The following is a 15,908-nucleotide window of genomic DNA, read 5'->3' as shown; positions in this document are numbered from 1 at the left end:
CATGTGTAGCAAGTGTCAGCGCTACAGACCCGGAAGTAGTCACAAACCTCCGGAAGCACAAACTGTAGCCTAATCATTTCAAAATAATTGTAAAATGATTTCAAATTATGCAAAAATTCATTTTTCATCCCTCCCATTTATTTTAGATGCCATGGTATGGAAATAAAATGAACACAAAACTTGAAACTAAACCTCTTTCCACAAAGTGGCCTAAATAATGTCAAATCATCATTATCACAACTCACATGTGATTTAATGCAGAACAATAACAATGCACAATATTCCTAGCATTAACTTCACATTTAGGAAAGATAATGGAAAGAATGATTACGGAAAGGTTGACATTTTATATAAAGAGTAGAGGGCTGTTTTCATCTCACCAGAGTGGGTTCAGAAAGGGGAGAGGTATGGACCCAGTCATGTGTTTGGAGACAGAGGCACAGGTCAATAAGGAATCTGTGATGGCAGTGTTTTTTTGATGTAGAAGGCGTATGATATGGTGTGGAAAGAGGGATTATTAATGATTAAATAAAATATAGGTGGAAGAACGTACAATTGGATAAAATATTTTCTATTTGACAGACCAGGCTATTCAAGTTAGGATTGGAACAGTGTTGTCAAGGAGGTATACGGTAGTATCCTGACTGGACCGGAGAGCTCCATCAGTGACCGGCTCCTTCACCCAAAATGTGTGAGTTATCGCGGGTCCTTCCTCACTGCAGCTGTCAAACTCCACAACAACAGCTGTTCTCAGCACAAAACATGATTGGATTGGAGTGTGTATATTTTTCTTATTCCTATTCATTAGTAATACCTTAAAATACTGCTTTTTTTTTTTTTTTTTTTAGGCTACTGGTATTTCTATTTAATATTTATTTATTTATTTATTATTCATATGAGGGTACAACACTAAACTGGGCAAAAATCATATAGGAAACATTTGTTCCAGGTCAGTTTTCTTCACAGGTTCAGGACAGCTCTGTACTTATGCTCATTCTTAAACCTCATTGACTGATGATTCCCAGCTCCACCTCACAAAAGGGTTTAAAAGACATTTATAAAAACAAATGGCAGCTGAACATGACTGAAAAGAGGAAGCTCACACACTCATAAATTCTCCCATTTTTTATTATCTTAATACACAAAAGAGTGAAACACTCCCCTGGGGGTGAAGTGGACTGCAGTCCTCTGTAGTGGATCTTTCATCCACACTTTCCAGCAGCAGCTCGGCTGGTTCAAGGGATGAACAACAGATGATTGTTAGTCACACAGGCAGATATATAGATAAAGAGGTATGTCACCCGTCTGACTCATACTCATCTTTGTCCTCCATAGTTTACAGCAGCAGCTCAAGTGGGAAAAGGGAAATACAGTAAATAAAGATTAGTGAGACTCAAGTTACTGAACATGTTCACACAACAACACATGTGATCCAAGTCAGAGGCTGACACTCATCTGTACTGTCCATGGTGAACAGCAGCTCAGGAGACAGAGTGGGAGGAAAAGACACAATGGTTAGTGATGTTTGACATTGAATATACACGAATAAAGTGTACAAATTAGTTTAGACTACTGTCTTTATATGGTATTTTATAATGTTGCTGATCATACTCACTTTCTCCGTCCATAGTTTTCCGTCCATCAGCAGCTCAGGAGGCAGAGGAAGAAGAAAAATAAATGTCAGTGAGACTAATTATCTTAATAAATAAACAAATTATAACAATAAATGAATACCAGGGCAAACAGGTTCTCACAATTACACAACTTGCTGCCTATGTTTATATGTCATAAACTACGCTATAGGTGATTTGTTTTCCGTGTCAGAGGCTCACACTCACCTGTAAGGCAAGGCAAGGCAAGGCAAGGCAAGGCAAGGCATCTTTATTTATATAGCGCATTTCATACCAAGGCAACTCAATGTGCTTTACATAAAGACAAAACATTTAAAAAAAGAAGAAGCATAAGACAGAATAAAAACAAACAAAACAATAAAAACAGAGTTAAATGCAAGAGCAAATAAAAGTAAAATAAAAGAAACATTAAAAAAAAAAAAAAAAAAAAAAAAAAAAAAAAAAAACATAAGACAGAATAAAAACACTAAAAACAGGGTTAAAAGCAAGAGCAAATACAAGTAAAGGAAAAGAAAATAGATAAAGTTTTAAGTTCTCAGCTATAAGCACGTGAAAAGAGAAATGTTTTTAACCTGGATTTAAAAGTGCTTACAGTTGGGGCTGATTTCAGTTCTGCTGGTAGTTTGTTCCAGTTGTGAGCAGCATAACAGCTAAATGCTGCTTCACCATGTCTGGTCTGAACTCTGAGCTCCACTATCTGACCTGAGTCAGTAGATCTCAGAGCTCTACTGGGTTTATATCCTACTAACATGTCATTCATGTATTCTGGACCTAAACCATTCAGTGATTTGTAAACCAGTAGCAGAACTTTAAAATCTATTCTGTAGCTGACTGGGAGCCAATGTAAGGTCTTAAGAACCGGGGTGATGTGATCTGATCTCTTTGTTCTGGTTAAAACTCGAGCTGCAGCGTTCTGAATGAGCTGCAGCTGTTTGATGCTTTTTTGGGGGAGACCAGTCAGAAGGCCGTTACAGTAGTCTAGTCTACTGGAGATAAAAGCATGAATCAGCTTCTCCTGATCAGTTTGGGACATAAAACCCTTAATTCTGGATATGTTCTTCAATTGATAAAAGGCTGATTTGGTGACTGATTTGATATGGCTGTTGAAGGTCAGATCTGAGTCTATCAGCACGCCAAGGTTTCGGACTTGGTCTTTAGTTTCTATAGACAGTGACTCAAGGTGTTTACTGACAACAACCCTCTTCTCTTTATTTCCAAAAACAATGACCTCAGTTTTTTCTTGATTTAACTGAAGGAAATTTTGGCTCATCCAATTTTTGACTTGCTCTAAACAGTGACATAATGACTCTATTGGACTGCAGTCATCTGGAGACAGTGCAAGATATATCTGTGTGTCATCTGCATAACTATGATAGTTGACATTAGAGTTCTGTAGAATTTGACCCAAAGGCAGCATATACAGGTTGAATAGAAGGGGTCCAAGGACTGACCCCTGAGGAACTCCACATGTCATAGCCACTCGATCGGATTGATAACTACCAATGGTCACAAAATAACTCCGTTCCTCTAAGTAGGACCTGAACCATTTTAGGACTGTCCCGCTGAGTCCTGCCCAGGTTTCCAACCTGTCCAGCAGTATACTGTGATCCACAGTGTCAAACGCAGCACTGAGATCCAACATGACCAGAACTGACACCTTGCCTGAGTCAGTGTTCAGCCTTATGTCATTTAACACTCTAATCAGAGCTGTTTCTGTACTGTGGTGAGGTCGGAAGCCTGATTGAAATTTGTCAAAGAGTCCACTGGAGTTCAAGAAGTTGCTGAGTTGATTAAAAACCACTTTCTCAACGATCTTGGCTATAAAGGGAAGATTTGAGATGGGTCTGTAATTGGTTAAAATTGTAGTATCCAATGTTCTCTTTTTTAAGAGTGGCTTGATGGCAGCTACTTTCAGGGGTTTAGGAAACGTGCCTGATTGAAGTGAGCAATTTATTATTTGCTGCAGATCTGTTTGGACAGAGCTTATAATAGTTTTAAAAAAGTCCGATGGTATTGTGTCAAGACAACATGTCGATGTTTTAAGATGCTGAACTGTTTCTTCTAAGGTTTTTTGGTCAACTGTATTAAACTCTGACATTACAGTTGATTTATTCCTAGGTGATTTTAGGGATTGCATCATTGTATTATTTTGCTGATTTGTGTTGATATTTAGCCTTATGGATTTGATTTTTTCATTGAAGAAGTAAGCAAATTCATTGCATTTTTCTGTGGAAAAGAGTTCTGAAGCTATCTCTTTTGGGGGGGTTGTAAGCTTATCAACCATAGCAAACAGAGCACGAGTGTTGTTGATATTCTTATTAATCATTTCAGTAAAGTATTGCTGTCTAGCCTTGAATAGCCCATGGTTAAAATTACAAAGACTTTGTTTGTAGAGGTCATGGTGGATTTGAAGTTTAGTTTTTCTCCATTTACGCTCAGCTTTCCTGCATTCTGTTTTCAGAGCCTTTACCATCAAAGTGTTCCTCCATGGTGTTCTCTGTCTGGCCAAGGTCATCTTAGTTTTAAAAGGTGCAATGGTATCAATGACATTTGAGATTTTGCAGTTGAAATTGTCCAGGAGTTCATCAACTGTCTCTGCACTCACAGTTGGTGACATGACTATAGCCTCCATAAACTTAACACTGGTATTCTCATTTATGAACCTTTTCCTAACAGATACAGAGGGTAACTGCATGTCCGGAGTTATCTGTAAGTCAAAGAACACACAGAAATGATCAGAAAGAGCCAAGTCCTTGATATCAACAGATGTAATGTCAACACCTCTAGAGATAACCAGATCCAGAGTGTGGCCTCGGGTGTGTGTGGGCCCTTTCACATGTTGGGAGAGGCCAAAAGTGTCAAGAAGAGAGCAAAGTTCTTTGGCATTTGTGTCCATGTTATTGTCTATGTGAATGTTAAAATCCCCTGTCATGATAAAAAAGTTGTAGTCAGTGCAGATAACTGACAGCAGTTCGGCAAACTCATCAAAGAATTTTCCTGGGTATCTTGGTGGTCTGTAAATAATTAGGAAGAGAACTTTTGGATCCCCCTTTACTAAAAAACAGAGATATTCAAAAGAGCTAAAATCACCAAATATAGTTTCCTTGCACTGAAATACAGATTTAAAAATGGCAGCAACTCCCCCGCCTTTCTTACCACTTCGACACTTATTCATAAAACTGAAATTTGTTGGTGCAGCCTCATTGAGAATGGTAGCACAGCTACATTCAGTCAGCCATGTTTCACTAAGAAGTAAGAAGTCTAGATTATAGGTCATAATGATGTCATTTACTAACAAGGATTTGTTGGCTAGTGATCTTATATTAAGTAGAGCTAACCTTGTGGAGATAACAGGAGACACTGGTGAGTTTCGAGGTTGACAAGCTATACTCACTACATTGGTAGATTTAATTGAACCCTTTTTATTTCTCACCAGTTTGATCACTTTTCTGTTACCCGTCACCACAGGGATTGAGAAAGCTGCCTGAACTCCATAGGGCCCTGACTTTTCCTGGGAAAGAACATTCTTGATATCATTATTGCAGCCTGGACCCGGCACATATCATTCAGACTCAATGATATGATGATTCAGAGGAAGTGGGGGGGCTCGGTGACTTTTGGTCGAGAGTTGTTTCTGACGCGGTGGAATGCGAGGGGGTGGACGATGTGGGGGGTTAATTGGGGAAAATACGAGACCCTGGCGTGGTGTTAGTTGGATTCCACTAGTGAGAAAGCTCTTCATCCTGTCAGGGAAATCCAGAAATGGGGAGTCAGGACTAGATGAAGAGAGTTGGGGGCTGGATGGGGTTCGGGGGGTTGAATGTTGGGAGTCTCCTGTTGGGGCCGGGGGAGACTCCCCCTTTGGGGCTTTTGGGGCTAAGGGAGACTCCTCGTGTTGAGCTGATGGGTCTGGTGGATAATCCACTTGTTGGGGTGCAGATGATGACGTTGGGGCTGGTGGATAATCCAGTTGCTGGGGTGCAGATGATGACGCTGTTGGGGCTGGTGGATGATCCACTTGTTGGGGTGCAGATGATGCCGTTGTTGGGGCTGGTGTATAATCCACTTGTTGGGGTGCAGATGATGACGTTGTTGGGGCTGGTGGATGATCCACTTGTTGGGGTGCAGGTGATGACGTTGTTGGGGCTGGTGGATGATCCACTTGTTGGGGTGAAGATGATGACGTTGTTGGGGCTGGTGGATAATCCAGTTGCTGGGGTGCAGATGGTGACGTTGCAGGTGCACGAGTCTGCTGTCCTCCGTTGTCAATCCTTATCTCAGCGCCCTCACCAGAGTGCCGTCTTATCTGCTGTTTTGGATTGTTTTGTCTCTTGTCCTTGACAGGGACTGCTGGTGCCTGACGCAAAAAGTAAAAGATGTTGGCACTTAGCAGCTGTACTCCTGACTTGTTAAGGCTAAATCCATCTGCCTTAAAGAGGTGCCTGCGTTCCCAAAAGATGTTGAAGTTGTCAATAAAGTTCAGTGATTGAGCAGTACATGTATCTTTAAGCCATCTGTTCAGCATCATCAGCCTGCTGAATCTCTCATCTCCTCGCCGAACTGTTGGCAGAGGTCCACTGAAAAACACCTCAGTATTCAAACACTGAACTTTGTTTATCAGTTCCATGAAGTCTCGTTTTAATAGCTCTGATTGTTGCTTCACAACATCAAGGGCTCCTGTGTGTATGATGAGCGATTTCAATGTTGGATGCTCAGCAACAATCTTCAGTCCATGGTGAACAGCAGCAGCTCAGGAGGCAGAGTGGGAGGAAAAAGGCATAATGGTTAGTGAGGCAGTGATGTTTGAAATACTACATTGAATATTGAATACTGTCTTGGTATTTTATAATGTTGCTCATCATACTCACTTTCTCTGTCCATGGTTCTCCGTCCATCAGCAGCTCAGGAGGCAGAGGAAGAAAAAAAAAGGTCGGTGAGACTAATTATCTTTAAATAAAAATAATTGTAACAATAAACATACAGAACACCAGAGTAAACAGGTTCTCACAATACCACAACTTGCTGCCTATGTTTATATTTTATAAACTACACTATAGGTGATTTGTTTTCCGTGTCAGAGGCTCATACGCACCTTTTCCGTCCTCATAAGACAGCAGCTCTAAGAGACAAGTTCAGCTCGGGAGGCAGAGGGAAGTCATGGTTAGTGTGATGAACAAGAACCAAACATGGAGGTAAACAGGATCAACATAGAGAAGCTCACACTCACCTTTTTCGTCCTCGTCAGCTGGGATCTCCAGAGTTGATCCCAGCTGACTCTGGGCGAGGGGGAGGGGGAGGGGTGGGAGAGGGGGGTCGATGTGTGTGTGGGGGGCACTACTATAAGAGGGAGAATTATGATGCTCAACCAACCAAATTGACCGAACCCCGCCAGACGCAAAGGCCAGTCCCAAGAAAAATGGTTGATCAAGCCACTAAACCTAAATGTGCAGAACTACAGAAAAAACCAAGTGCAATAAAGTGTTTGGTGAATAATATAAAACTCAACCAACCAAACTGACCGAACCCCGCCAGACATAGAGGCCAGTCCCAAGAAAAATGGTTGATCGAGCCAACCTAAATGTGCAGAACTACAGAAAAAACCAAGTGCAATAAAGTGTTTGGTGAATAATATAAAGCTCAACCAACCAAATTGACCGAACCCCGCCAGACGCAAAGGCCAGTCCCAAGAAAAATGGTTGATCGAGCCACTGAACCTAAATGTGCAACTACAGAATAAAAAGCTCAGGTGCAAGATGCTACCTGGGCAGTTTAGAGGCCTCAGGGTGGAAACTTTCTTCAAGTGGTGGTGCAGGGTGAAGTGACTGAGTGATACCTGTCCTCTCACAGCCTGGGCCTCTTGGCTGGAGCACCTGGCACCACCTGGTCCTCCTCCTCCTGCCGGCACCTCCTGGAGGAGCGGGGTGGAACACCAACAGGCTGGAAAACATGAGCAGAACCAAGAGAAACACCCCGGGGGGCAGAAGGACGAGAATAAGGCAGAAGAGAAGAGGCAGAAGGAAATAGAGGAGTAGGTGGAGGAGGAGAAGGAGATAGAGGAGTAGCAGGTGGAGGAGAAGGAGATGGAGGAGTACGTGGGAAAGGAGTAGGAGGTCGAGGAGCAGGACGGCGAGGAGCAGGAAGTAGAAGAGTAGGGGGTAGCGGAGTAGCAGGTGGAGGAGAAGGAGATAGAGGAGTAGCAGGTGGAGGAGGAGTAGGAGGAGTAGGAGGAGGAGATAGAGGAGTAAGCGGAAAAGGAGTAGGAGGTCGAGGAGCACGACGGCGAGGAGCAGGAAGTAGAAGAGTAGGAGGTAGAAGAGTAGCAGGTGGAGGAGAAGGAGATAGAGGAGTTGCAGGTGGAGGAGGAGAAGGAGATAGAGGAGTAGCAGGAGGAGGAGAAGGAGATAGAGGAGTGGTAGGAGGAGAAGGAGATAGAGGAGTAAGCGGGAAAGGAGTAGGAGGTCGAGGAGCAGGACGGCGAGGAGCAGGAAGTAGAAGAGTAGGAGGTAGACGAGTAGCAGGTGGAAGAGAAGGAGATAGAGGAGTTGCAGGAGGAGAAGGAGATAGAGGAGTAGAAGGTGGAGGAGAAGGAGATAGAGGAGTACGCGGGAAAGGAGTAGGAGGTCGAGGAGCAGGACGGCGAGGAGCAGGAAGTAGAAGAGTAGGAGGTAGAGGAGTAGCAGGTGGAGGAGAAGGAGATAGAGGAGTAGCAGGAGGAGGAGAAGGAGATAGAGTAAGGGGGAAAGGTGTAGGAGGTCGAAGACCAGGACGGCGAGGAGCAGGGAGTAGAAGAGTAGGAGGTAGAGGGGTAGCAGGTGGAGGAGAAGGAGATAGAGGAGTTACAGGAGGAGGAGAAGGAGATAGAGGAGTAGCAGGAGGAGAAGGAGATAGAGGAGTAGAAGGAGGAACAGGTCGGAAAGCAGAGGCAAGGCGAGGACCAGCACGCTGCAGAGAAGGAGGAACACGCTGGAGAGCAGGAGCACGAGGCCTGACAGCAGAGGGAGCAGGCCTCAAAGCAGGGACAACAAGAGGAGGAGCAGCGCTGAGAGGAGTGACAGCAGCAGGAGAAATGGGACGGAAAGGAGAAGCAGGAGGAGCAGGCTGGGAAGCAAAGGGGGGAGAGCTGCAAGGGGGAAAGCTGGAGGAGTGGACAGCAGGGGGGCAGGGGGGAGAGGGAGAGCAGGGAGAGCCATCTGCAGAAGGGCAGGTGGAGCAGGGAGAGAAGGAGGGCAAGGAGTCTGCAGGGGGAGCAGGAGGAGGTGCAGCAGTGAAAGCAGGAGGACCAGTAGAGTAAGTAGGAGGAGAATTCTCCCAGAAAAAAGGAGGAGCAGCAGAGTAAGAAGGAGGAGAAGTCTCCCAGAAAGCAGGAGGAGCAGCAGAGTAAGTAGGAGGAGAATTCGCCCAGAAATCAAGAGGAGCAGCAGAGTAAGAAGGAGGAGGAGTCTCAGAGAAAGCAGGAGGAGCAGCAGAGAAGAAAGGAGGAGCAGACTGCCAGAAAGCAGGAGGTGCAACAGGAGGAGCAGCAGAGAAAGAAGGAGGAGCAGCAGGAGGCAGCGTCTGCCAGAAAGCAGAAGGAGCAGCAGGAGGAGCAGCCTGCCAGAAAGCAAGAGGAGCAGCAGGAGGAGCAAGAGGGGGTGCAGCAGGAGGAGCAGCCTGCCAGAAAGCAAGAGGAGCAGCAGGAGGAGCAAGAGGGGGTGCAGCAGGAGGAGCAGCCTGCCAGAAAGCAAGAGGAGCAGCAGGAGGAGCAGCCTGCCAGAAAGCAAGAGGAGCAGCAGGGGGAGCAAGAGGGGGTGCAGCAGGAGGAGCAGCCTGCCAGAAAGCAAGAGGAGCAGCCTGCCAGAAAGCAAGAGGAGCAGCAGGAGGAGCAAGAGGAGGAGCAGTAGGAGGTGCAGCAGGAACAAACAGATCAGGTGCAGCATCCATGAAAGCAGGAGAAGCAGCATCTAAGACAAAGTAGAGAGGTGGAGCGGAGTCACCTGGCTGGTGGCCCTGCATCCTGATGGCTGGTGGTGGTGATGGAGGTGGAGGTGATGGAGGTGGAGGTGGAGGTGATGGAGGTGGAGGTGATGGAGGTGGAGGTGATGGTGGTGATAGAGGTGATGGAGGTGGAGGTGATGTCAACCGCTGGGTGGAGGACGCGGGAGAAAAGCCAGCTGGGGAGAAAAATGTGAAAATGTCACATGATCCATAAAAGCATCCATTGATAAAGAGGCTGGAGCAGGACATGTAGAGCAGTGATGATGTTGATGTGTGTGGGTTGGCGGTAGCTGCAGCAGAGGAACCACACACTCATCATGGGAACCTCCAAGAAACGTGTTTGTTACACAGCTGCACACTTTGAACTAGTTTTCAGATTTACAGGTTTCTATCTCTGATCAATAGCTCACATCCCATAGTCAATTGATGTTTGTTGATGTCAATTATGTAGTCTCTCGTGTTTAATAACGTTTTAGTTCACAGACAAATATTGTGTCAGAATAAATACTTTTTAAATGTAGGCTAATAAACTGTAACTTTAAAATAGTTCAACTTCAAAAGGCAAACAGAGGAATGGGCCCTGGACCTGCACGTTCCATCATCTCCATGGTGACAACACATATATAGATTTGTATTAACCCTTTGATGCACAACATATGCACACCCCCTCTAATGCGCAACATGGGTCTAAAATGACCCGCATTCATTTTCCATGTGAATTCATGCTGGGTGAGTGTTTCTTTGTGGTATCTTTTAAAATCAATATATTTTATGATTGAATCCTCCAAGTATCATTTGAATATCTTGTTTTTAATTAGTACAGGGTGTTATTTCCATTTTTACTTTCTTATTTTATGAACAAATAGACAAAAAGTCTCAGAGAGTGGACCAGTTAGCTAGCTAGCAGTTGACATTTCTACATTCTACTGTATTAGTTAACTACAGTAGAACATGTCACCAGCTAGCTAGCTAGGTAGCTGTTGACATGTTCTAGCTGGTGTCTACAATAGAATATTATTCTATTGTTGTCACCAGCTAGAACATGTCATCATGTTAACAGTTAGCTAACTTGCTAATATTAAGGTATTTCCCTTTATGACAAGTAATGTAGCTACTTATTCAAGGTAACTAAAACCTTATCAATTATGCACAGTTATCTTTAATGAGTCATCAAATGTTTCTTTAGGTAAATTGGAATAATTGTAAAACAAGTAAATATGATTATATGTGCTTAAAAAAGAATATTTACTGAAGAAAATGATAAATACTGTGCAGTGATTTCAAAGATATAACATTGAAATAGCCTACTCAGATAGAATAAACTATGGCTAGCTGTTGACCACAGTAGAATATGTCAACAGAGCTATTAATGGGGAAAAAGGACAAGTAATGACTAGTCATTATTGTAATCAAGGAAACAATGGTCTGTTGTTGGTATAGATAGTGAGGGAATGCTAAAATTAAAGTATTCTTGCTATACTTGTTTTTTCAACTGGTCCACTCACTGAGACATTTTTGTTCATTTTTGTTCACAAGTAAGAAATGAAAAATGGAAATAATGACCCCACTAATAAAAAACAATATATTAAATAATACTTGGAACATTCAATCATAAAATAGATAGATTTCAAAAGTTACAGCAAAGAAACTATCACTCAGCATGAAATCACATTGGAAATGAATGTGGGTCATTTTAGACCCATGTTGCGCATTAGAGGGGTAGTGATACAAAATGTGTTTTTATTAAAAAAGTGAAAAAGTAAAAAATAAAATAAGGATGTATTATGATCAAAAACAAGTTAATTGAGGAATACCTGGAATTCTATATGATGAAATACATTTTTCGCAAAGATATAGCACAAAAAAACTCACTCGGGTCACTTTAGACCCATGTTGTGCATCAAAGGGTTAATTAGCATTTTTTGAAAAAAAAAAAAAAAAAGCCCAGTCCCAATTAATATTACATTTTCGACAGCAATTTGTTTTAAAATTGTAATGTCAAACCAAAATATCAGCGTGTTTGAGTCAATACTTAATTGTTAACACATTCCACATCTGGCCCGGGAAACAAGGCCCAGTTTTCTGATAAATCATCATTTTACACGAAGAAAATGTCAAGTATCATTATGAAGCTAACATTCTATTAATGTTTTATGCTAATATTCAATAAGTTAGCCTACATCAATTGTGAGCTTTTGGGATTAAAACCAAATTTGGGCGGTTCAAGAAGATGAACTGAGGCATTTGGTAGCATATAAAATGAAAACACATGTCATTACCTGCAAAGGACTGGGTCCAAAGCAGGTGCTGTCCGGTGGGGGGTCCGACCGGGCCTTGCTTTCCGCTGATTAAATCTGCAGGTGGGTCTTCTCCAGTAGAGTCTTCCAATCGATAGTTTTCCGAAGATCTGTTCACAGCTTTCCAAAGGTGTCCAAAGGGTTTTATAGTTCGCTCAAGTCCACAAAAGGTCAATTTGCCAACAGAGGTTTTGCGCTGGGTCAACACAAGGTGAAGTCCGAGTGCAAATGAGACACAGAACAGTTCGGTCACAGGTCCGTTGCCATGACTTCTACGGAACGTCGGCGCGTGCTTTCGTGCGGGTGCGAGATATGCATGATAAGATAAGATAAGATAAGATAAGATAAGATAAGATAAGATTATCCTTTATTCGTCCCACGTTACAAGGTTGCAGCTGTAGACAACAAAATATGAGAAGCACCAGCACTGTCTGGTTTTAGGGCCCAATAGCCTAGGTAAAATGACCTGGAAGCTACTGAACTAAAATGCTAATATTTAAATTGTGAAACTAAAAATTAATACACAATATGAGGAGTTTTAAAATGCAGTATTGTCTCACACAGTCAGTGTACTGCACTGATTTAGGGTCAATAGGTCACATGACCTGGAAGCTACTTTAGGGAAATTTACAAGGTTGCAGCAGCAGACAGCAAATACATGTATAGCACAGTTATTAAATAGCAAATAGCAATACCAGTATTTATATGTTATTATTATATAATATTAGAGTAGAGTAGCCTATATGATTAATGAATGATAATGAGAAAATATTTAAACACATTCCAATCCAATCATGTTGTGCCATTGTGTCACATTGCCATTATGATACTGATATTGTGCACCTCTCTGTTTTATTTCTCCATATGAACCCTCGACAGATTACTATTATTACTGGGGCTTTTTAAATACAGACTGAATTCGTGCAACAATTCATGAAAGACACAGGGTTGGATAGAAGAGTTTAGTTTTTTTCCCCCTCTTGTTTGTTTTAATTGTTTTTATATATTATCATTATTATGGGAATAGGTGACTCTGGCTCACACTCCAGCGCAGTAGGTGGCGGTAATGCACCTCAACGTTGTTGTATATATGAGGTCCCATGGTGACCGTTACTTCCTGCTTCCGCTTAGGCTCTCTATAAATGACAAGGAGAAGGAGTGAGGGGTTTGTTTGGAAAATGGCGGGTCCTTTGACAGACATACAACGAGCTCGGCTTGTGTATGATGCGTTGCAGGTAAGATGAGTTAAATTAAGTTTTAGTTTTAAATAACATCAAACAGTGCGCTTTTTTGGTGAGTCCTACTGTTATGTCTTTGCTTTTTCTCACAAGAGCCATTACATTAACTTGTTTTGCTCGGTTCATGTAACTTAGTGCCCCCCACAGTCGTGTGTCCATGTTTCTGTTAAAACAACAACAACCAGCACCACACAAAGTTATTTTAAAGCAGTGTCCTGTGAAATGCTAACCCGACATTTAATAACATAGTACATAGAGACACGCTGTTTGCCCAATTCATACCATAAACAATATAACCATGTATCATTTCACCATGTTTGCATAAAAAGTTTTTATTTATTTAAATACAACACATTGATATTGTGCACCTCTCTGTTTTGTTTCTCCATATGAACCCTTGACAGATTACTATTATTACTGGGTTTTTCTGTGGGCTTTTTAAATACAGAATTATTCGTACAACTGATGGTTCTGCTTGTGTTTTGTCTTTGCTGAGGCTGCGTCTTGTCCGCTGGTGGAGGGTCTGTACCTGCAGGAGGCAGACAGCATGCTGCAGCTGCTGTGTGCTCCCTCTCAGCACCGCACAGACATACTGGCGTGGATCTGCAGCAGGTAAAATAACCATCACCACCACTGTTCCTCTCCATCTGTCAAATATAAGTTCATTATAAATATAAATGCACACCACATCTGCTCTATCTGTCATTTAACAGTATCAGCCCAAGTTTTGTCACTTCCAAGGCGATGTCGGTAAAATCCAAAGACCCAAACGCTTTGACTAAAGGTAACAAAAGCTTTACTTACAGTCTTGCTTGTCTTTTGATGGAAACATTGTGTAATAAAAGAAAACCTATCTCAGTGAAAGTGCACATCTACAGAGCTTTAATTGTATTGTTTTTTTTTTTTGCTTCACACAATAACCTCTTATACTGTGTTTGCACGAAAAGAAATGGCTCAGCTTGGACAGGAGCTGATGCTGTGCAGAGCAGGTGATCTGGACCTCATCAGGGTGAGAGGACGCACACATCTGGTGTCAGTGTTATCAGTTTACATGTATAGAGATATTCATTTGCATGATGAACACGACGAATGTGAACACTGTTTTGGTCTCTTGTCTGTTTGTTAAACCTTTTTATCCAGGGCGACGTGAGTCCTCGCAGGCAGCTTCAGTTCATGGAGCAGCTTTTAACTGTCGTCCCCGGCTGCAGTAAGTCTGCTGAGGCCAGAATAAATGGGGAGATGCTGCTGGATGAGCTCTTCGCTGATGAGAATCTGCCTCACCTCACACAAATGCTCGAACCCACTTTCGACCCCTGGCCCGTACACATCAAGTATGCACACTCTCTTTGATTATCCTCTGCTGCACGTCGTCATTCTCGTTTCGTTTCGACTTGTTTCACGGATCTTCGTTGACTGCATTATTTCTTCCAGTTGTCTTTATGCTCATCTCCTCTTACTGCCTCTGCTTGACCCCACAGGGCTTTATGCAAAGGCTCAAAGTCACCTTCTAAGCCGTGTAAAGAGGATGCCGATGTTGCTGCCCTCCTACAGTCGAGTCAGACAATGCTGGAGCAGCTAAAGTCGGAGGTATTACACATTTATTGAAACAGGATGTCCTTAGGAACTTACCACCACACGAACTCTGTGTTCATCATCATCATCACTACCTGAACGTTGAGCTCTGTCTGTTCTCGTCAGTGTGACTTCCTGGACGGTGAGGCGCAGAGTCCCAGCACGTTTCCTCCGAGCTCGTTGCGCGTGGCGGCGTGTGACCTCCAGCAGCTAATGGCTACTTTCTGCCACGTTTATGAAACAAACTGGGGAGCGTACTGCGCCAGAGAACCCCCCAGCTTCAGCAAAGACGCCGACGTGTTCCGGAGAGTACACCAACTATTGCTGGCCTGCAACACGGTACGCTCCTTCACAGGAAATCTGTGTCAACATGAGTCTGACCTGTGGGAGTGAGTCTGTCTGACACTTTGAGCTGCATCTGTTCTCAGGCGATGGACGTGCTGAATGAAGTATCAGAGGCTTCTGCATGTGTGAATGAAGAAGTGAGACAGCTTCAAATGCAGCAAGGCTACTGGAGGAGAGGAGAAAGGCAAACATTGCGTGAGTGAATATTCTTTCATGTGCATGTTGCTCACACAATTCGTTGCACAATGTTGATATCTTTGTTTTTGTTTTCTAGTGGACCAAATGGAAGAACTCGCCAAGCGAATCGGATAGTTTCTGTCACAGCAGCGTTCCTGATGGAAACAACTTCAAACCATGTTGATTGGCTGCTGGAGCGAGAAAGGTGCTCAGGGTAATGCAGAAATGATGTGGAGAGAGTCTCATCTGTACTTGTGTTAAAACATTGAACAGAGTTGTGTATGATTCAGCATGAAGTGTTCACCGGTGAGAGCTGCTGTTGCTCAGACACATTTCAGCAGAACTGCACTTGTCTTTCTAAGAGTCTAATCGAAAACAGTTTGATGTAGTACCTGTATATTATATATATTTTTGGGGTGCACACACGCGCACACACCATAATATCACTAAATATTCCATGTAATTGGTATGATGGTGCTCTCCGATAATGAGCATAACTGATGGTTTCACTGTCTGTGCCTTTTTTACCCAAACTCCTGTTGTTCTCTTTTAGATCTCAATATAAAAGTGCATAAATATTGTATTTCTGAATAAAATTTAATATTTTGAACTTAAATTGTTTTGATATTGTCTAGTGTCATTTTTATTAATTCATTAGGTGAGCAACAAAAAAG

General features: G+C 42.8%; 1 protein-coding gene across 1 annotated transcript; it reads left to right on the top strand.

The window, feature by feature from the left end:
- The first annotated feature begins 13,079 nt into the window (after positions 1-13,079).
- LOC310988089 (HAUS augmin-like complex subunit 7) lies at positions 13,080-15,536 on the top strand. The gene is made up of 9 exons (XM_083974604.1): positions 13,080-13,137; positions 13,637-13,752; positions 13,854-13,924; positions 14,088-14,149; positions 14,281-14,471; positions 14,619-14,727; positions 14,839-15,051; positions 15,141-15,252; positions 15,332-15,536. The coding sequence occupies exons 1-9, from the start codon at positions 13,081-13,083 to the stop codon at positions 15,367-15,369; spliced, it is 969 nt and encodes a 322-aa protein (XP_083830730.1). The 5' UTR covers position 13,080; the 3' UTR covers positions 15,370-15,536.
- Positions 15,537-15,908: the final 372 nt, after the last annotated feature.

The sequence above is a fragment of the Trachurus trachurus genome (assembly GCF_905171665.1).
Source record: "Trachurus trachurus genome assembly, chromosome: 7".
Classification (NCBI taxonomy): domain Eukaryota; kingdom Metazoa; phylum Chordata; class Actinopteri; order Carangiformes; family Carangidae; genus Trachurus; species Trachurus trachurus.
Note: the sequence above shows the minus strand (reverse complement) of the source record. Positions and strands in the feature narration are given on the sequence as shown.

What these genes read in the sequence shown, in the direction of transcription:
- LOC310988089 (XM_083974604.1), top strand. Translation starts at nt 13,081, where the DNA reads ATGGCGGGTCCTTTGACAGACATACAACGAGCTCGGCTTGTGTATGAT. An exon ending in CCCAAACGCTTTGACTAAAG is followed by an intron (nt 13,925 to 14,087) that starts GTAACAAAAGCT and finishes TTGCACGAAAAG; the next exon opens with AAATGGCTCAGCTTGGACAG. An exon ending in AGGAGAAAGGCAAACATTGC is followed by an intron (nt 15,253 to 15,331) that starts GTGAGTGAATAT and finishes TTTGTTTTCTAG; the next exon opens with TGGACCAAATGGAAGAACTC.